This window comes from Sceloporus occidentalis, unplaced genomic scaffold (assembly GCF_023333645.1).
Source record: "Sceloporus occidentalis isolate IW3139 unplaced genomic scaffold, rSceOcc1.0.p SCAF_41, whole genome shotgun sequence".
Lineage (NCBI taxonomy): Eukaryota > Metazoa > Chordata > Lepidosauria > Squamata > Phrynosomatidae > Sceloporus > Sceloporus occidentalis.
The window spans coordinates 5,927,563-5,949,172 of NW_028317021.1; the positions used below are offsets into that span (position 1 = coordinate 5,927,563).

Genomic DNA, 21,610 nt, shown 5'->3' on the forward strand with positions numbered 1-21,610 from the left:
TTGGCCAGTGGAAAGGAGAGCCATGGGTTTCAGACAGGGCTGTTGTGTGCCTTGAACTGCCAAGGCGGAGCCATGGAAGGACTGAGCGTCTCGGCTGCCTTTCGGGAGCACCTTCGCAGGCTGTGTCTGAACCGGTTTCCCTGCGGGATTGGCAGCTGGGTAAGGAAGAGGTGCATCGACGCCTCCTCATCTCTTTCCCTCCACATTGCCCAGTTCCACTGGCATCATGGGATTTGCAATTTAGGGGGGCCTATTGAGAAATCTCAGTCCGCTCCAGCGCTTCAGCAAACCAGAAATCCCAAGACTCTGCTGGCACTTAAAAGTTGAATCAAAACACTTTTGTTAGTAGGGTTGGCAGGCCTCAGGGCCTGACTGCTCTTTTCCAGTTGTCAGAGCAAAGGGGAGGAATCTCAGGGCAAGAGCAATGGCTTGGAAGGTCTTGATGCTTAACACATCGCCCCTAAGGACATTACCTGGGCCTGACTCCTGTGACATCATAAGAAATCACACATCAGTCCCAGGTTTTGTCCTTGAAATCTCAAAACTTGAGACATGAGTTGCTATTCCAGACATAGCGCATCACCATCAGGAGGTAAACCCAAGGATCTTTAACACGACACAGTGGCAGCGCTATAGTTCCACTCCAATTGCCACACTTACAGTGTAGAGAAGCCTGGAACTGACAGTTTAGGGAGGAGTATGTAGAATTCTTAGCCAAAAAACTGGTGCACAGATTTCCTCCTACAAAACACATGGATGTTGGTGTCTAGCGCACAACTCGTGCGCAGTGGTGCCACCGGCAAAAAGGTATTGTGGGAAGAATAGCCCATTCAGAGGGCTAGAGCTCTCTCATCCATTTTAAGGGACTCCCTCTCTTTCCCAGTGCTTTACCCATTTGAATGCAAACTACTTTTGCACTTTGAGCTCAGTTTGCAGCAATTGAAATAAGCTGAGAACAAAGTGGGAATGTGGGAGAGGGAGAGAGAAACTGGGACATTTTAAAAGCAGCTGAAAAGATGGGACAGAAGAGAAGATTTATAGGGCTGCCCCTGCCAAAAAGTTTCGTTTCTTGTTTACAGCAATTTATAGTAACAGAAGATAAAATAAAAAGACAGCTTTGCTGCCTCCCAGAAATAACACCCGTGAGAGGCACATGGTGCTTCCTGCTACCCTAATATGGGTTTTCTTTCCGTAGCGTATTTTAAACGGACGCTCATTTCCTAGTCTTCTCAGAATTGAGCTCAGACTTCACATCTTTCAGAAATCAACATCACCATCCTTTTCTTATTTTTCCAAAAAACGAACAACTCAATCCTTCATCTACGTTTTGGTTTAGTTGGCGCAAAGCCCAGACAGAAACTTCAAGCCTATTTATTTAATGTTTTCCTAACTGATAACCCAAAAGACTACCTTTTAGACTGACGGTTCTTGCACATTTTAGCTCTTGACTTCAATATACAGTGCCTGAGGTAACAGAATTGCCATCATTATTAACAAAACTGCCATTACAAGCTGACGTGGATGGGGTTTCTATCCTAACAGGTGGGATGTAATAATATCCTAAGAGGTGAGATGTAATAATTTATTAAATAAATAATAAATTATTGTTTTAATAAAATAAATGTTATTAAAGCCTTTGGTTAATTTAATTTCCACAAGACAATCCTTGTTCCACTCAACTGCTTCTGGTACCAGAATTGATATATAACCATCTTGGTTAGTGGTCAAAACTAGAGACCTAACCTCTGTGAAGTCATCTCATTCCTTTTTAAATCTGTCTAGTTTTGCAGCTGATACTTCATCCAGTGGCAGTGAGTTCCACAGTTTTAAGTGTATGCGCTGTTGAACCAAACTGCTAAAAAATCTGACCATGATGGGAGGTGACAGCACCATTTGCTCAGTGGTGTATCTGCCACTGTGCATACTTAAAGCACACTGTCTAAATAACCATTACTTGTATCTGTTTTTATTATTAAATGGGGCTATAGTGCTGGGGAGCCAATGCTTTTGTTCTAAAGTCCCCTCGCACACCTGTCTGTCTCCTACCAGCCGGCATTTTTACATTCTTCTTTCTTGTCTTTGATGCAGAACAGGTCCCGTTTCCCACCAAGGAAAGGCAAAACTTTTGGCAGCCATGCCTACATCCTGATCAAGCAGCCTTTTCGTGGTGGACTTCCACCTCCTGAGGAAGAGACGGCAGAAACACTGACTGAGTTTCTGAGGAGTCCTGGCTCACTCTGGGTTCTGCCCCCCAAATGCAACGCCGCGGACCAGCAGCTCAGAGAACTAGCTGTGCAGTTTCCACAGATCATCCAAGACAGTTTCATCTTCTCCTACTTCAGATCACTTCGGATTGTCAACAAAAAAGTGAGTGGTCATGACGCCCAGGGATTAAAACCCAACAGACACATGTGTCAAGGAATCTGGGGTACACCAACGGTAGGAAGCATGTATCCTGGGGCCATATGCCTCCTTTGGGGGGACCTGCGTAGCTCTGTGTAGCTGTGTAGGATGGGCAACACCTGGCTGAATTAAACTATGTGTGAAAGGGATCTGGGAGTCCAAGTGGACCACAAGTTGAACATGAGTCAACAGTGCGACGCGGCAGCTAACAAGGCCAATGCGATTTTAGGCTGCATCAATAGAAGTATAGTGTCTAGATCAAGGGAAGTAATAGTGCCACTCTATTCTGCTCTGGTCAGGCCCCACCTGGAATATTGCGTCCAGTTCTGGGTGCCACAATTTAAAAAGGATGTGGAGAAACTGGAGCGTGTCCAAAGGAGAGGGACTAAAATGGTGAAAGGTCTGGAAACCATGTCCTATGAAGAAAGACTTAGGGAGCTGGGGATGTTTAGCCTGGAGAAGAGAAGGTTAAGAGGTGATATGATAGCCCTGTTTAAATATTTGAAGGGATGTCATATTGAGGAGGGAGTAAGCTTGTTTTCTGCTGCTCCAGAGAACAGGACACAATGGAGCAATGGATACAAGCTCCAGGAAAAGAGATTACAGCTCAACATTAGGAGGAACTTCCTGCCAGTAAGAGCTGTTTGACAGTGGAACACACTCCTTCCTCGGAGTGTAGTGGAGTCTCCTTCCTTAGAGGTCTTTAAACAGAGGCTGGATGGCCATCTGTCAGGGATGCTTTGATTGAGATTTCCTGCAAGGCAGAATGAGGATGGACTGGATGGCCCTTGTGGTCTCTTCCAACTCTATGATTCTATGATTCTTGTCTCCCATACTCTCCAACCGTCCCTTCTTTGGCAAGGACAGTCCCAGTTACTCCTCCGCCATCCCATTTTCCAGCTGCTTTTAAAATGTCTCAGTTTTTCTCTCCTCCTCCCACTTTCCTCCTTTGTCGTCAGCTTACTTCAGTTGCTGCAAACTGACTTCAAAGGGCAAAAGTACTACATTCCACTAACTCAGCAGAGGAGAAAGGACAGAAGGGGATAGAATCTTGTTCTTCCCAAGAGGCTTAGGCAAAAGCAAACTGGTGCAGCCTCTCCTAATAGGTTTGTGAATACCACACTTTTATGTTGCTTGACCACATGTGTCCCAGTTTTCATCTGTGGAATGCAGCCTTGGTCTCTTTGGATGCTAGACAGAAGTCATTCTGCTTTGCAATAAAAGGGTGGATCGAGATTATCTTTTGGTTCCATTTGACTCCCTGAATACATGTATTGGCGTGTTTTCCCTTCTTCCCAGGTGACTGAAATTGATGCTGGTTTATTAAAGTTTCCAAACTTGGAAGAGCTCGTCCTGAGCACAAATGAGATCAGCAAAATCAATTCTGCTAACCTCCCTCGGACGCTGAAGGTAAATGAAAGGGAAAAAAGGCAACAACAAAAAAGGCAGTGGGGGGAAGGAAGCACAACAGATTGGGCTTCCACAACAGGCACCCTCCACATGCGTTGGACTTCAGCTCCTATCATCCCCCTCCTGTCTCATGGAGGACAATTGGTTGGAATGTGTGTATGTTGGTATGCTTGTTTTGGTTACCCAGTGAAACACAAGTGTAAGTTGCACTGAGCCAAACTACTACCTTTTGGGACAATGCACAACAGTCCTCTGATCCAGCTGATGGTGACATAAATTGAGTTGTGAAGTCGAAGGCTTTCATGGCCGGCATCCATAGTTTTTTGTTGGTTTGGGGGGCTCTGTGGCCATGTTCTAGAAGAGTTTATTCCTGACATTTCGCTGGCATCTGTGTGTATACACACACACACACACACACACACACACACTGTATATATAAAGTGGCCACACATATATATACTGTGTCCCACTCTCTACCATACCAGCATTCTCTGAAGACGCCAGCCAAACGTCAGGAATAAACTCTTCTAGAACATGGCCACAGAGCCTGAAAAACCCACAAAGAACTATAAATTGAGTTGCTCATACAGGAATATTGCACATGTGGTGGCGCATTCAAGTACACAGAGTAGTCGATGAGTGCACATTGACTCTATGTGTTGCCTTTGCACACTGCACATTGTGGTTACACAACAGAGTGTTGGTCATGTGCATTGACCATGGACCTACACATACTGGTATTCATAGGGGCTTCATGACATAAGTCTACTGAAGTCTACACTCCGCTGAAGCAAAAAAGGATTTGGGATCCACTGTCCTTTCCCCATTTTCTGTGGTGGACTAATTCTGGATGAGAGAAATGGCCTCTGTCTCCAATCCCTCCTGCTTGTACTCCTTCTCTTTCCCTCTGGCAGGTGCTGGAGCTTTGTGGCAATAAAATGAGCAGCTTGAAGGACTTGTGCATCAACTCACCGCCAGGACTTCAGCACCTTGGCCTAGGCCACAACCGTCAGCTCAGCTCGCCTGAAGAGCGATACATCACTGCCAAAGGCTGGTAAGAACAAGTTTGGAAGGAGACAGGAGTAACGGTGGTGTTGTGCCATCAAGCTTTGTGGTTTTTTCCTTTGGGTGCGCCGTTTTGTTCCTCTCCATTCTGACGTTTGTTTTCTTGGTTGCAATCAATGGGGAAAGGTCGGTGAAATCTCAGAGCAGGGCAGGGACAGTTTAGCATGAAGGAATCCCAGGACAATGGCTGCATCTGCACTCCAGGAATAATGCAGCTTGACAATGCTTTAACTGTCATGGCTCCATGCTGTGGAGTCCTGGAAGTTGTCGTTTTTTAAAAACAATATTACACTAATTAAGCATTAAGATCTTTTCCTTCTATTGCTAGCGTTCTTTCCCATTTTTTATCTCTGTTGAGTCTGGGTCTTAACCAGCTACGTTTACTGGCAGTGGCCATCTTAGCTAGTTCTGGGATAATATAAACAGACCACCATTTTGTTTTGGGAAATACTGGATTGATTTAAACTGCCTTGGAAACTGGACATGAAAAGTCCTGGTAAACACTGGGAGTTCCCTGGGAATACTTCAGAATGGGCGAAAAGTCATGGAGGGCTGCGACCGACTTCAGAAATAAGCAGAGCTCTGGTGCCTCAACAAACTACAATTCCCCAAATTCCAAAGCTTTGAGCCATGGCAGTTAACATCAAACCAGATTATTTATGCAGTGTGGACGCAGCCCTGGTCTCCAAAATAAAATTGGAAAGGGCAGGCACAAAACCAGGGACTTTGTGGTTTTACCAGCCAGTGTAGATGAGCCCATAGAGTGGCTATCCCATGCATGGATTCCCCTAGAATAATAGAATCATAGAGTTGGAAGAGACCTCAAGGGCCATCCAGTCCAACCCCATGCCATGCAGGAAATCACAATCAAAACATCCCCGACAGATGGCCATCCAGCCTCCGTTTGAAGACCTCCAGGGAGGGAGACACCACTACACTCCGAGGGAGTGTGTTCCACCGTCGGACAGCCCTTACTGTCAGGAAGTTGCTCCTAATGTTGAGGTGGAATCTCTTTTCCTGCAGCTTGCATCCATTGCTCCAGGTCCTAGTCTCTGGAGGAGCAGAAAACAAGCTTGCTCCCTCCTCAATATGGCATCCCTTCAAATATTTAATCAGGGCTCTCATATCAACTCTTAACCTTCTTTTCTCCAGGCTAAACATACCCAGCTCCCTAAGGCGTTCCTCATAGGGCATGGTTTCCAGACCCTTCACCATTTTAGTCGCCCTCCTTTGGACACGCTCCAGTTTCTCAATGTCCTTTTTAAATTGTGGCACCCAGAACTGGACACAATATTCCAGGTGGGGCCTGACCAGAGCAGAATAGAAAGGCACTATTACTTCCCTTGATCTAGATACTATACTTCTATACACCTAGCAGGTGTACTTGGATGCTGCTGTATCACTGAGCACATCCAGGCCTGGAAGAGTTAATATATATATTTTTGGTAAAGATGTCTCTTCTGCCGCTTTGGTTTGTTCCCTTTTAGGCCAAGCCTCGTCTCCCTCGACTTGAGCTATAATAATTTCACCAACTTGCTAAACCTCCTTTCAAAGCTGTCGAATCTGGAGAAACTCCGGATCCTTATCCTGCAGGGGAACCCGCTTGCTCTGCTTCCTGGCTATCGGGGGTTCACGATAGACAGCCTCCCCAAACTTTGCACGCTGGATGATGTGATCATTACCCCGGATGAGAGGCACAACTTCTTAGGCCTGGCGACCGAACCAGGTGAGGCATCCGTAGTCTGAAAACGTCTCTCAGGGTGAAGTTGGGTTCAGCAGCCAAAACATCCTGAGCATTTCCTTCTGCTTGGACTGAGGAAGGCTCAGGCTGAATCTATGTTGCGTGCAGTTTGATAGCGCTTTAACTACCATGGCTCCACGTTATGGAATTTTGAGATTTGTAGTTTTGTGTGAGAGCTCTGGTGCCACAGCAACCTACAAATCCCAGGGTTGCATTGGAGGAAGCCCTGACAGTTGAAGTAGGATCATTGTCTGAAAATCTATATGTACCAGATACCAGTTTTAATTCCATTGTGGAACTCCTTCAACCATATCTCTCGCTGAGGCTTAAGCAGGTTAACTGACATGTGCATCCGAACCTGGGGGAAGTTATTATTATCTTTTTTTGACTACAGCTCCCAAAATCCTCCATGGCCATACTGGCTAGAGGATTTGGGGAATTCTAGTTTTAAAAAAAGGCCTCCTCCCACCAAGAGTGGTAAATATGAATAACAAGTTGTGTGTCAATAGGGGAATAACAGGATATGAGATAACCACTAAAGGGAAAATGTGAAGACACACAGTGGAAGGTGCATATTCCATTTGTTCACATCTGAAATGTGTCAGACATGAATACAAATCTCCTTTTGGTTATTTCCAACACTGAGTGTTGGAAAGTATGTAATTCATGCTGCTGACACTGACCAAAATAGCACCGTCCACACACAAAAGAGGGAGTTCTAGTACCTCAAAGCAGAGCATTATGGGGATGAGGTTGCAGAAAAATAGAAAACAAGCAGTGGAGATATGGAGAAATGAAATGGAGCCGCTGGGATCCTGAACAGGGGGCACTTCACACTACAACATTTTCATGCAGTTCCCAGTTATTGTTGTGTACCTTCAAGTCATTACTGACTTATGGCAACCCTAAGGCAAACCTATCACATAGTACATACACATCTAAACATGATCTCCCGTTTCTGGAGCATCCATGCTTACAGGCCTCCTATGAAGATGTGAGCACTTCATGGTCCTTGGGCGGCCCCTACCGGTCAAATTTTTCAAGCCTCCTCTTTAACAGACTGGTGGCATAGTGGTTTGAGCATTGGATTAGGACTGTGTCCGCACTGCAAAAATAATCCGGGTTGATCCCACTTTAACTGTCATGGCTCAATGCAATGGAATTCCGGGGGGTTGGACTGGACGGCCCTTGTGGATTCTTCCAATTCAATTCTTTCACATCAAACAGTTATATCGGTTGAATCTCCCTCATCCAAAATGTTCAAGACCAGCAGTGTTTTGGATTTTGGAGTTTTTTGGATTTTGGAATATTTGCATATACATACGCAAATCTTGGAGATGGGACCCAAGGCTAAACGTGGCATTCCTGCATGTTTTGTATACACCTTATACACATAGCCTGAAGGTAATTTTATGCACAGTGTTTTAACAATTTTGTGCCTGAAACAAAGTTTGTGTACACTGAACCTTCAGAAAGCAAAGGTGTCACTGTCTTAGCTATCCACGTGGACAATTTTGGGTTTTGGAGTATGATGGGTTTTGGAATTCTGGACAAGGGAGAGTCAACCTGTAGCACTCAGATGCCACTATAGCTGCCATGGCTGCACCCCATGGAATCCTGGTGTTTGCTATTTCTGGAGGCACTAGAGCTCTCTGGCAGAGAATTCTAAGTCTCCTTCTCTAAATGGCACATATCAGGATCCCATAGGATGGAACCATGGCAGTTAAAGTAGCATCATAGTGTTATCACTGTGCAATGTGAAAGGGCCCTTTGTTTGGAAGGCATACAAAGTGCACTTTAGTTGGAAGAATAAGCTGACGTTTTCTAGTTTTATTTGCTGTCCTCGGCACAGTTTGGAAACGTTATGCGTTTAGATGACACCAATGCTCAGAAAGGTTTCGGGGAATAAATGTGGGGTGGGGAAATGAAGTGGATTATCCTGGGAGATGATGTGGCTGCTTGGCACTTTTTATACTTTGGCACCTTCCTCTTTGCCCACTGCCTTCTGCTTTACTGAGCGTTATCATCTTCTCCAATAAGTCACATCATCTCATGATATGTCTGAAGTACGACAGCCCCAATTTAGTCATCTTGGCTTCTAGGGAACGTTCTGGCCTGCTTTGCTCTCGGGCAAATTTAGTAGTCTTTTTGGCCATCCTTGGTATCTTTAAGGGTGGAAATGAGGCAGATGTGCGTAACCAACTCCCTGATATTAGATACAGGCTGTAATCCCTGCCCAGAGGGCTCACAACCTACACTAAAATGGACCTATGGACAATTTTTTTGGTCTTCCCTTTTGCAGAGATTCTGAGGCGCAGTGCTAAAATGATTGTCTCCATTGGCAAAATCAGAGGGGTTCCCTATCCCATTGGCCCAGAGGAATTAAAAAGTGGCCCCGAGTCTCCGGTGATCACCTACAACTACTATGTGACATACGAGTTTGCCAAAGGTGAAAAAAGACAGAAAGAAACTGTCAAGGTATACAAGTTTAGAATCCTTTGCTTGGAAAAAAAATGGAGAGCCCATGTGGTTTGAGTGTTGGACTAGGACACGGGAAGATCAAGGTTCAAATGTTTGATCAGCTGACCGTAATAAAATCTATTTATCCATTCGGCCAAGTCCTATACAGGTCAGATCTAGGTTATTTCAAGAACCCTATTCAGCCTTATGAACAAAGCAGTTATGATGGTATGAAATGGCCATAATTCTGCAATGTAGACAGGGGTGCAAAGCAGAGGTGCTATTTGTATGTTTTCATAGCACCAGGCTTTGAGTGTTATTTTTTTGTCATTGCTGTTTCAAATAGAGAAACTGATGATATATTGTTATAAATGGTAGCTTGCCAATGACTCTACTTTCATGAATAAAAAGAGATCTGGGATTTCCGAGGTCACCAGTGGTTCTTTTCCGCTGCACCATCTTTTCTAGTATCAGACCATTCCAAGAAGGGAAAGTCCAGGACCTAGCCTGGCTCAGAGGGGTTTCCAATGAAGCTTTCCTTAGGCCATAGGAACACTTTCACCGAGCAGTTTCTCCAAAGTGTGGTTAGCCACAAGAGATAAGACAATGCAGAGAAGATGATGCATGGCCCAAGGTTTGTGAAAAGAAAATGTAGAAACTGGGACAGCCATTTCTAGCAACAGCAAGAAGTTCCTCATTGCAATGAATGCTTCTGCTGGGAGAGACGGTATGGCAGGAGAAAATGGCATCTTTAGGAATGAATGTGTTTGGGAGAGAAAGAATGGGAAGCAGTTGAGTGCTGTATAGCTCAGAGGTGGACTGTCTAAAGGTTTTTGGACTACAGCCCCCATAATCCCTTGTCATGGTCTATGCTTGCTACAGCTGATGGAAGTTACAGGCACCAAACATTAAAGCAGTGGTTCCCACTCTTTGGTTTTTCCAGGTGTTTTTGGACTTCACCTCCCATAATTACTGACTTGGAAAGGGAGACCATAACAGGCAAGCCCTGCTAATGTAGGGTTGCCTGTCCAGAACCAGAGGGCTGCAAGGTAGTTCCCAGATGTCCCATTTTATAGAGGATGTCCCATATTTGGGGTCTTGAAATCTGGTCCTGTATTGGGGCTGTACAAGATGCCCCAAATCCTGTATCTCCTAATGCGCTGACTATGGGCAAAAGCTGTACTACCAACAGACCAACTTCCAAACATTGGGTGCAAAGCAGTTAGGCCTTATGTACCAAATACCAACCAAAAATAGCTTGTCTGCCTCCTGGGATTGTAACTGGTCTGGTACCACTCTTCCTTTTCCTCTCTGGCCAGCCAGGTAGAACAAATCCTCCATTTATCAATCTGAGGTGAGTGAGAACAACAGGTATTAATTATTAATTATTAATTAAGCCTGCCTGACATTTGAATTGTGTGCAGTTTAATTATGTGGTTGTAACGGTTGCTGGTCAGTTCTGACAATGGAAGTCACCAGACTGAATCGGTAAGTTTTTCTTAACAAAGATCACTTGAGTTTTTACTACTGAGCTTAAGTTTCTGAACTTTGGTATCCTGATGGACTTGAAAGATTGTCAGAACTGACCAGCAACCCTTACACTCACATCGTTCAACTGCACATAGTTCAAATGTCAGGTGGGCTTAATTCTTATTTGTTTAAAATGAATAAACCCATTTCCCCTGGGTCTTCTCATGCCACCCCTTTCCTTGGTTGTCACAGCCAGACGCTCTCTCTTAAAAGGCAGGATATAAATTAAATGAATACATAAATGAATGAATGCCTTTCTGTCTCAGGTTGCCTTGTCCCACCGTAGTCAGTTAACGCCGCTAAACCTGAAAAGCTTGCCAGTGATAGAGGAAGATGATGGCCAAGGTCCCTCATCTCAGGAGGTGCCTGTGAAACTGCCTCCTGAAACTGGTGAGGGACTCATTTTTCTGTAGGGCTGGACTGTCTGAAAAAGTCAATGCTTGGGGGAGGAACTTGCACCCTGCATGTTTGTACAGCACAGAGACACTTTAAAACCCTGACATGCCCACGGTCCAATTCATTTTTCATTAGTAATGGTCCTACCTTCAGGAGTGCAAAGAAGGGTTTGATTATATTATTGCTGGCCAAAATTGGGGACCATCTTGTCATACTCCCATCTCTCCCAATTTGACTGGGACTGTCCCAATTTATATTATTTTGTCACCCTTTCCTAGCTGCTTCCAAAATGTCCTCATTTCTCTCTCCTCCTCCCACTTTCTCTCTTTGTCCTCAGCTTACTTCAGTTGCTGCAGACTTAGTTCAAAGGGAAAAGTAGTTTGCCCTCTATTTACAGAGGAGGGGACAGAATCTCGTGTTTTCCTGGATACTTGGGCAAAAGCAAACTGCCACAGCCTCTCCTAGCTTGTGTGTTCCTTCCTCATTGATACCTTTTACTGTCTTTACCACACTGTAATGTTGCTTTGGTCACACATGACCTGGTTTTCATCTGGGAAAGGTTGGAGAATATGTGGGGTCCCAAGGCAGTCCTCTGGGGTTCCTTAGAAGACCATGTTTCCTCCTCTGTGACACCATCATCTGGGATGTTCTCACCTTTGGTATGTTTTCCCTACTCAAAAGACTGAAACCCCTCTCCTGACATTTTATTAATGGCAATACAAATGTTCATCTGAAGCAAAGGTGGGGAAAGATTTCCCCATGCTCCCCCCCTTTTGCAGCCCCCCCCCCATCCAGACAGCTGTAGCTCTCCAAGAAATACCTGACCCAATAACCAGTGCTATTTAAATGTTGCCTCTGATCCTTTGCCTTCCTATGGAGCAGGTTTGTCTTTCTGCCCACATGTTAGTTGCATGAAGCTCCTTCCCATGATTCATGTGCGATGGGGGCTTGTGAAAGACCCTGCCAGATTTAAATTGGTCTGTTCTGTTCTTTCCTTCAATCCCTTGTTTTTCCTCCTCCTAGGAACGATTCATTCCACCACTCGAAAGCCCTGGGCAGAGACCATTGACTGTGAATACAAGAAAGAGCACATCACCAGAGACCTGGTTACTTTGAAGGCCTTCCTTCTCGCTGGGACCACTGTGGCAATTATGGAAGAAAAGGTTGCTGGCTCTTGGGCAGAGTTTTATAACTCTGTTTTCATCTTCTGAGGGATTGTGGCTTGGCAAGGAGGGAGGCAAAGAGCTTTGAAAGAACTTCCCCAAATGTATTGGATAATAAGTCCCATCATTCTCAGATAGCATGGGATGATGGGGGTTATCTTCCAACCCTCCTGGAGAATACCAATTTCAGGCAGGATATTCTGACTTAATTCTTATTTAAACACTGATCTCCCCTCGCTACCTTTTTTTCCTGCCAAGCTTCACCTTCATGGTGATCTCCTTGACATCCTTTGCTGTAGATCAGATAAATTAATCCCCAAATTGAAAAATAACCAATGTTATGAAGCTGAAATAATCGCCTCATCGGGAAAAGCTTATTGTTTCCAAACACTAAACCTGAGTTGATTAGGTCAACTCTTTGGAAACAGATGAGCTCCTTTACAAGCCTGAAAACCTGGGGCTTGTCTACATGATTAAAATACTCCTCGTTCTATTTAAATAGAATCCAATCCCACCACGTGCAATTGGAAGGAATTTGGGCTTTTTGCCGGGTGTGTGTTTAAAAATGGATTTGCATGGCTGCCCTTTTAGCAGAGGGAGGGTGAATAGATGCAAATTTGTGCAGGAAAGTGAAGACAATTAAGTGTCGATGCAAATACATGAAAATCCATACCAATTTGCATAATACACTTAGCGCCTGGTTGCATATTAATTAATATGACTATCAAGTATGCTTGTCATGTCACATAACCACCAGTATTTCATAGATTAAAATCGGGACATGTGTGTGTACTTCCAACTATTCCAATTTGCTAGGTACAGTCCCAATTCATCCTTTGCCATCCCATTTTTTCAGCTGCTTTGAAAATGTCCCGGCTTCTCTCTCTTCCTCCCACTTTCGCCCTTTGTCCTCTGCTTCCTTCAGTTGCTGCAAATGGAGTGCAAAGTGCAAAAGTAGTTTGCATTCAGGTAACTCAGCAGGAGGAGAGAAAAGGAAGGGATGGACTCTTGCCCTTCGCATTGTGCTCAGGCAAAGTGCTACAGCCTTTCCTAGCTTGTCTGTTATTCCTCACTAATAGCTTTTGCCATCTTAACCACATTCTGATGTTCCTGGACCACATGTGTTCCAGTCTTTATATTTAAATTGCTGGAGAGTATACATGTGGCCAAGCGATACAGAAGTGTGGTCAAAAAGGGCATGGCAAAATTTAGTAATGGGGAAGAACTTAAAAAACTAATTGTTTTAATCAGAGAATCCCTGGGATTTGTATACCAGAAGATTAATTTTTTAATGTTTTAAATCCCAGTTAAATTAGGTGTATGGCTTTGTGCAGCCTTCTGAATTCTTTTTTTCTTTCATCAGATCGTGTCCTGGCCCATCATTGTCCCACCAGACGAAAGCCAAACCAAGAAAGGAAAGGGAAAAACAGAGAAGGGGAAAGTGGAGAAAGGGAAAGCGGAGAAGGAGAAACCGGAGAAAGGAGAGAAAGGGAAAAAGGGGAAAGGAAAGGAGGAGAAAGGAAAAGCAAAAGATGCTGGAAAGGTGACAGTGGTTAGAGGCTAGGGTTGGGGTTGGGGATACTGAGAGTTCTAGTCCAAAGATTATTTTCCCCCCAAGCTCTGGGAAGCAGGAAGCAATTGGTGGGAATTTTGCTCATTTCACTAGATATTATGGGAGCAAAAAGCCAATGTACTGCTGTACATCTCCCAGTAGATGTCAGAAAGGAGGTGGTGTTCCTCTGTTTTATGCAGCCTAGGCTTGCTCAGTGCCATAGGCAGCTCCATGGGCCTTCAGGTTACTGCCACTGCTTGGCATCCCTCCTTGATTTAAACGTTGTGTAATAATATCCACAGGGACAGGACAGGGCCGTGCATTTGCTCATGTTGGTTGTTACCCTGGGCTTTCAAGTCATTTCTGACTCATGGCACAGATTGGGACTCTGGAGACTGGGGCTTAAATCTTGGCTCAGCCATGGAGGGTGACCTTGGGCAAGTCACATTCTCTCAGCTTTAAAGGATGGCGATGGGAAACCCCCTCCGAAGAAACTTGCCAGGAAAATCGCATGATAGGTTCACCTTAGTGTTGCCATAAATTGGAAACGACTTGAAGACACAACAACAACAACAACAACAACAGCAGCAACCCTATCCTAGGGTTTTCTCTGCAAGATTTCCTCCGAGGAGGTTTGCCACTGCCTTGCTCTCAGGCTGAGAGAAGAGGCTGTCTTGTCTTAGGTCTCCCCGTGGGTTTCCCTGACTGAACTGAAAGGATTCAAACCTTGGTCTCCCAGAATTCTAGTCCAACACACCAACCACTACACCACACTGCCCCCCCCCCCCCCCCAGTTTGCTCATGTAGTGCTGTTTAAACTTACAAACAGGCATAGCTATGTGCTGATACATGTATGGCCTTCCATGGGGTAGGCAAAGTGTGCCTCATGGGCCCCATGTAGCCTCCAGGATTATTTCTGTGCTCCCTCCAGTGCTCCCTGGTGTTCAAAACTATTTTATTGTATTTATTTATTTGCCTCCAAAAGGCTTCTCTTGGACCAGGGCTTCTGCTGTACTGCAGAATTAATGCAGTTTGACACTGCTCTAATTGTCATGGCTCCAGCCTCTGGAATCCTGGGATTTGTAGTTTGTTGTGGTGATGGGTGAGAAGAAGAAGCAAACTGAGAAAAGGGCTTTCCCCATGTTGGTCTCTATGGTAAAGTTTCAGGACCCTGGACAGGTAACCTGGGATCCAAATTGAGCTCTATCTTGACTCCAGTTCTCCGAGAAGCTCCATCCACATTGCAGAAATAACCTGTTTTGACACTGCTTCAGCTGCCACAGCTCCATGGTATAGAATTTGAGGAATTGTAGTTTGTTGGTGTTTACCTCCAGCTCTCTGTAGGCTGTATGGTGAAAGAAGAGGCACCTGGCAACAAACTACAGTTGCCAGAATTCCATAACATGCAGCTATGGCAGTTAAAGTGGTGTCAGACCAGATTATTTCTGCAGTGACGACGCAGCCTGACAGAGAAGGCTAAATGTCTTTTTTTTAAAAAAGAAAACACAACAACAAATTCCAGAATTCCATAGCATTGAGCCATGGCTGTTTAAAGCTGTGTCAAGCTGCATTAATTCTGCAGTGTAGATTCAGCCATAAAATGGCTCAGGTGCTTCCAAAAATGTTATAAAAATGCCCTCCCTCCCCATGCTTTTTGATGGTCCCATTGCACATTGGTCACTTTGCTGTAATAATGTAATAGCACCCCCTTTTTGGATATGGATAGTATAGGCCTGCCCAATTCTAATGCCTCCAGATTTAAGTTATGTACAAAGGTGTAAGGCCTCAACAGGATTGCAGCCAATGCATTTTAATCTGGGTTGCTAGATTGAAACTGGAGAGAGAGCCCTTTTACCTTGAATAGTTGTGCAGAAGTCGGGATTTCAGTAGTTGTCGCTTGTCACACAACCAAATAACAAACCACACCTGCTGAAATTCTCTCTTCTATTAAAGATACAGGAGCCCTGGCCAGTTTCACTCTGGCAGCCCTATTGCTAATATATTTGGTGATATATAGTTTTTTAAAAATGCATTGGGTTCACCTTTCTAATGTATTCCTGATTTATTAGGGATTGACTCCTAACTGTTAAGACATATTAGTCAATGATAGACAAGCCTGAAAGGATCTAGAATGTAGGAACTTTTAAAAATGCTTTTTATAACTCCGACATTGCACCACCTCCCTTTAGGGTGGGAACAAAAAGAAAAAGAAATCTCCTTCACCCGACCTACAAAGTGACCCCCCCATCTTGAAAACCTTGGGCTCTGGCCATGTCAAGCTAGAAAGCCTTGTCGCTGGGGAATCGCAAGTGAACGTTGTGTGCAATTTTGGCGTTCTGATAACAGACTCAACTATGAGGCCTCCACCTGTGAAAGAAAAGGTACCTGGCAATGGATGAAGTTGGGCCGAATGGGTGTGTGCCTGCTTTCCTTTCTGACCACAGCTCCGACCAGGTTGCCTTTGGGAGGTGGAAGTCCTTTGTTGGGACTGTCTGGAAAAGGATAGCTGGCAGGCTTGGCTGATGCTATATTGGTTTCTGGGACTTTGCCTCAGCTTTGATCAGCAGCTGTGGCCAGACTTTACACTTACAAAGAGCCAAAAAGGAAGGTCTGGTGAGCCAAGATGGCTGTTTTCCAAGAGAAATAAATCAAATGTTCTGTTGCAGCCCAAAACTGCAGAGACTGTCATAGGCATAGATGGTTCTAGGACTGCAGCATGACTTACGAGGCTGTCTGTATCGAAGTGTGTTGTGGTCCGAGGGCTAGTGAGTCGAAGGACTATGTCACTGACCACGGAGACATAGGCTTGCCAGTTCAGGTTTCTGAGACGAGACCCATTTACTGTTTTGCATTACGTACCAACCACAGTTGCTCCCAACTTCTTACTCAAAAACATACATAGAACATATTTTCCCGTTTGGCAATTAGGACAGAAACCATAGCTCTAAAGGATCTGTTCCCAGATCAAGATCAAATGAAAGGATTATTTCTTCTCACTTCCTTAGGATAAGAAACAGTTCATTTAGCCTTCTAGACAGAAGGTGGGTGCAGAGCAGAGTGGAGGGTGAGCCCTGGCACCACAACAACCAGGACAGAAAGAGGGAGTTTCTCTACTGGCTGAGCTGGAGGTTTGCACCCAGCCCTTTCCTCTTGTCTGGAAGTGGCAAGACCCCCAAAACTGGAGAATGTGCCCCCTCATCCCCTGTGTGGCGATGGCCCAGGCAAACGAGACTTAGGGCTTTAAGGGTGCAGTCAGAAATATGTATGTGTGAGGTTTCTTTCAGGTCTGTCTTTTGTACCTGTATTTTCCCACCCTTCCTAAAAAAACGCAAATTTATTCTCCATTCTGTAGGTTAGTAAAAAAGGCCCGAAAAAGGACAAAAAATCCAAAACTGGGACAGAGACTGCAGTAGCCCCGAAAACCCCGCCACCTGCGAAAGGTAATGATGGGAAAACACATGAGTTTGTTGTGTGTGCACACATGCAAATGCAAACACACACACACACACACCACGCTTTAGATTTTTATCTAAGGCTACGGCCTGTTACAGACAGCCAAAATAAAGCTGCTTCGAGTCACAGTGGAGGTATGGTGTTTCAATGATGCATGCGTCCTAAGAGTCCAGGAGCCACACCAAAGCCATGCTCCAGTCCTTAGGGCTGGAGTGTGGCTTTGGTGTGACTTCTGGACTCTTAGGACACATGCATCATTGAATCACCATACCTCCACTGTGACTCGAAGCAGCTTTATTTTGGCTGTCTGTAACAGGCCTACCTCTGCAAAATAGTGCAGGAGGCTTCAACTGAGGCACACTGAACCTTTGCAGCTATTTCACTTTTCTTATGTAGAGTGATCACTTTTTCTTTCCCTTTTTTCTTTTTCTTTTTAAGAAGATAAGGCAAACCATCATCAAAAACTAATGCTGGGTGGCCTGATTCCATGTCAACATGTAGAATTCCTTGTCAGGGTGTGTTGGGGAAGCGTGCAGAATTTTGTCACGACAACAGCCTCTGTCTCCCCAACAGTGAAGCTTGGGCTGAAGGGCTTGCTGCAAGTGGGTTGTCTGATGTGGACAGATCTGTTTCACATTTCGGTCACAGCCAAATTTCACGGGCAGCCAGTTTGCCACAATCTAACACTAACTTTGCCTCTGCCCTCTGTTGAAGCCCTGATGGGACATTTCTTCTGAATAAACATGCAGTGGCTTGGGCTGTGAATACATATTGAGGATCATAGAGTTGGAAGAGACCTCAAGGGTCATCCAGTCCAATCTCCTGCCATGCAGGAACACAGAATCAAAGCACCCCCCTAACAGATGGTCATCCAGCCTCTGTTTACAGACCTCCAAAGAAGGAGCCTCCACCACCCTCCCAGCAAGCGTACGTTCCTCCTAATATTGAAGTGGAATCTCTTTTTCTGTAGTTTGAATCCATTGCCCCAGGTGCTATTCTGTGGAGCAGCAGGAGACAAGCTTGTTCCTTCTTCCATATGACACCCTTTCAAATATTTAAACAGGGCTATCATATCAACTCTTAAACATATCTTCTCCAGGCTAAACAGACCCAGCTCCCTAAGCCACTCCTTATAAGGCTTGGTGGTTTCCAGACCTTTCACCATTTTGGTTGCCCTCCTCTGGAAATGATCCAGCTTGTTGAATTGTGGTGCCCAGAATGGGACATAGTATTCCAGGTGAGGCCTGACCAAAGTAGAATAGAGTGGCACTATTACTGCCTGTAATCTCGACGCTATACAGTGTGCCCACCCCAACCATGGGCTTGCCACCTGCGGATTTGAGCATCCATGGATGGCAAGCTTCATTGACTTCAATGGCTGTGCATGCACGTGCTTCTGGCAGAGCGGCCGCATGCGCATGCACTGCCATTGAATACCACAGGATTTGAGATTTTTGCCATCTGTGGGGTTCCCTGGAATGGAACCCCCATGGATGAGACCATCTTACTGTACTCCTATTGATCCAGCCTAGGATCGTTTTGGCTTTTTAGCTACTGCATCACACTTTTGACTCATGTTCAGTATGTGCTCTACTAAGACTTCCAGATCTCTTTTGCATTTTTTCAGTCTTTCATTCAAATCTCATTCATATATGCCAGACCACTGAATAGTTCCAACTGAAGCCTGAGGCTGCCAAGGACACCTTTGCCTTATCTCAAATTGCCAGAGTGGTGTCAAATATTTGTTTAGTGGCCTGCATGCAGATACGGAAATTATATATATTTTAATCAGTGCTTAGCACTTCTTGGTTTCCATGAAGCTGATTACAGTGTTTACTTGGGAGCAGGTATTCCTTTCATTTGGAGGCAAACTAGCCCATGATGAAGTCATATTTGCGATAAATATTCTCATTTATCAGTGGTGATTTGGGCGTGTTTGAGATGGGGGAAATGAAGGAAAAGACATTTTCCTACAAAGCTGCTTTGTTCAGCGGCCTGTGCAAGGGAGACCGCTTTTGGGATGTGTGCAGAAAAAAAGAAGTGTAACCGTGAAGCACTGTGAAGTGTCACTTTTTACAGTGTCTCCTTTGGCTATATGTATTCATTCATGCATTGTTCACTTGCTGCTTGAAAGGAACTGGAAAATCATATGACTGAAATAGTGCACGACAAATTTAAAAAAAGAGAGCTGCCTGGAAACATGCTGTTTGTGGTAAAAGCAACCAAGAAACAACAACAACTAAAAAAACCCACCATAAGAGGAAGGAAGAACAAGAGATGTTCGTCACCAGTAGCATGAAAAAGAAGCCATATTTGGCAGTGGACTTTGGAAGATGTCCCTAAGTGCCACTGGTCCACCTGAGCTCCCTGTTGGCTACATGAGCCCTGTAGCTGTTGTTGGATTGCAGCTCCCATCATCCCCAGACAGCATAACCAATAGTGAGTGACAATGCAGCTTTGGCAACACCTGGAGGGCTGCAGTTAGGGTTTAATCTCTCTTTCATGCCGAAATTAGCCCCAGTGTGAAACACTCCTCTGATTCAAAGTTTTTTGCTCTCCTTTCTCAGGGAAGGGCAAGAAGAAAGATTCTCCTGAAGGAGAAAGGCGGACTCTGCTGAACCAGCCAGTGCCTCTGAGCGTGGAATTCCAAATGCAACATATGAAATGGACCTCGACTTCGCAAGTCCTCACCAAGGCCTGAGTGTTGGAATCGGGGCCTTGCGGCCAGATCAGGTTTTGCTTTACAACGAACCCTGGGAGTCATGGACAGGCCTTCCCAAGAACATCACTGAAGTTCTGACTGAAGCCACAGCCGATGGCAACAGCCTGGGCAAGTGCCAGCCAAAAGCAATACCAGGGCAGGGAGGCATCTTTCTTCCTCATCAGCATACTGGGACTGGAAATCCAGCCGCTTTGCCTCTCTTTTTGTGGAATGGTTACGTATTTAGTTCCCTTTTAAATGTGTATATCCCTCTCTGTATTTCAAAACCTCTGGGCAAGGCACTAGCAATAAAACAACATTAAGCCACTCTTAATCCATTTATCTAGGGCAAATGGCCTTTCCTTTGAATGGGGACCTGGGCTGCATGAAATAATTCGGTTTGACACCACTTTAGCTGCCACAGCTTCATGCTGGGGAATTCTGGGATCTGTAGTTTGCTGAGATGCTTAGCCTTCTCTGTCACAGCATTCTGGTGCCACAGCGAACTACAGTCCCCAGAATTCCACAACATCGAGCCATGGCAGTTAAAGTGGTGTCAAACTGGATTATTTCTGCAGTGCAGAGCCAGCCTGGGTGCTAGAAAAGTCCATGCAACCCAAGAGGCACACTTTTCCCACTCCTGGAGTTAGACCCACTGAATAAATGGTTGAATGGTATGTCAAGATGTTGGCAAATCCCATTGGTTAAATGGATTTATTCTATTTGGAACTAAGATTTGGATTCAGCCCCTTGTGTTTCTCCCATACGAATTGTCCTTTGTGGTACAATGACGCCAGATAACAATAACGGATAGGGAAATGGAGGTATGGAACCATAGAGTTGAAAGGGTTCAGATCCCCGTTCTGTCATGGAAACCCACAAGTCTCACACTCTCAGCCTCAGAGGAAGGCTCTGGCAGCAAACTTCCTCTGAACATACCTTGCCCTTGAAGGCACGTAATAAATAATAAGTGGGAAAAAGGGAAATAACTTCCCAGACAGAAACCTTCCATATTAGTAGAACCGAAAATGATTTTGTTTCCTTTTTTATCAACCAGGCAGAAAAGACAGTCCCATAAAGAGAGCTGAGAAACGGAAACCATGACCACAGACTGCAGTGACCCAAAACTATGCGCATTGTCTTCCCGTCATAGAGTTTACAGAAATGCATAATTGGGGGGAAGTTAAATAGACGAATGCGGTTCCTATGCACTATTCAAAAAGAAAATATTCAAAAACCCATTTTAATTTTGGACATCCTTGGTCTGCAGCCGTTGCAAAGGCGAGAGAAACATCTTTCTCTCTTGGCCTCCAAGTCCCCATTTTGGGGAAAGGGTGGGCTATAAAATAACAACAACAACATCTTCTCCACAACAGCCCCAAAAACACAGGCCAGGAAGGAAGATGGTGAGGTTTGTTGGAAGGACCTGAGCATTAGTTCAAGGGTGCATCTACATGTTAGAAATAATGCAGTTTGGCCCCACTTGAAGTGTTGTGGCCCCATCCTATGGGATCCTATGGGATTTGTAGTTTTACAAGGTGTTTATAGCCTTCTCAGCCAAAGGTCTAATCCACACTGCAGAATTAATGCCATTTTACACTGCTCAAACTGCCCCGTCTCTGGGACCCTGGGATTTGTAGTTGGATGAGCTGTTCACCCTGGCTCTGTCTGAGAGCTCTGGGGCCACCAGGAATCTACAAATCCCAGGATGCCACAGGATGGAGCCATGACAGTTC

The 21,610-nt window shown here is 45.0% G+C and overlaps 1 protein-coding gene across 3 annotated transcripts; it reads left to right on the top strand.

Moving 5' to 3' along the window:
• LRRC43 (leucine rich repeat containing 43) lies at positions 1-20,383 on the top strand. Of its 3 annotated transcripts, none has more exons than XM_089489947.1 (12): positions 1-159; positions 2,089-2,367; positions 3,703-3,813; positions 4,728-4,867; positions 6,366-6,604; positions 8,922-9,097; positions 10,876-10,999; positions 12,029-12,168; positions 13,532-13,711; positions 15,910-16,101; positions 17,073-17,160; positions 19,741-20,383. In XM_089489947.1, exons 1-12 carry the CDS (start codon positions 73-75, stop codon positions 19,872-19,874), a joined length of 1,890 nt encoding a protein of 629 aa, XP_089346073.1. In that variant the 5' UTR covers positions 1-72; the 3' UTR covers positions 19,875-20,383. The 3 variants fall into 3 exon arrangements, with proteins under 3 accessions (XP_089346073.1, XP_089346074.1, XP_089346075.1); XM_089489948.1 differs by having other exon boundaries at positions 19,308-19,833; XM_089489949.1 differs by lacking the exon at positions 13,532-13,711.
• Positions 20,384-21,610: the final 1,227 nt, after the last annotated feature.

Excerpts from the sequence above, each read along its gene's own strand:
- LRRC43 (XM_089489947.1), top strand. The coding sequence starts at position 73 with ATGGAAGGACTGAGCGTCTCGGCTGCCTTTCGGGAGCACCTTCGCAGG. Across the intron at positions 9,098-10,875 it reads GACAGAAAGAAACTGTCAAG|GTTGCCTTGTCCCACCGTAG; the intron begins GTATACAAGTTT and ends TTTCTGTCTCAG. Across the intron at positions 11,000-12,028 it reads GAAACTGCCTCCTGAAACTG|GAACGATTCATTCCACCACT; the intron begins GTGAGGGACTCA and ends TCCTCCTCCTAG.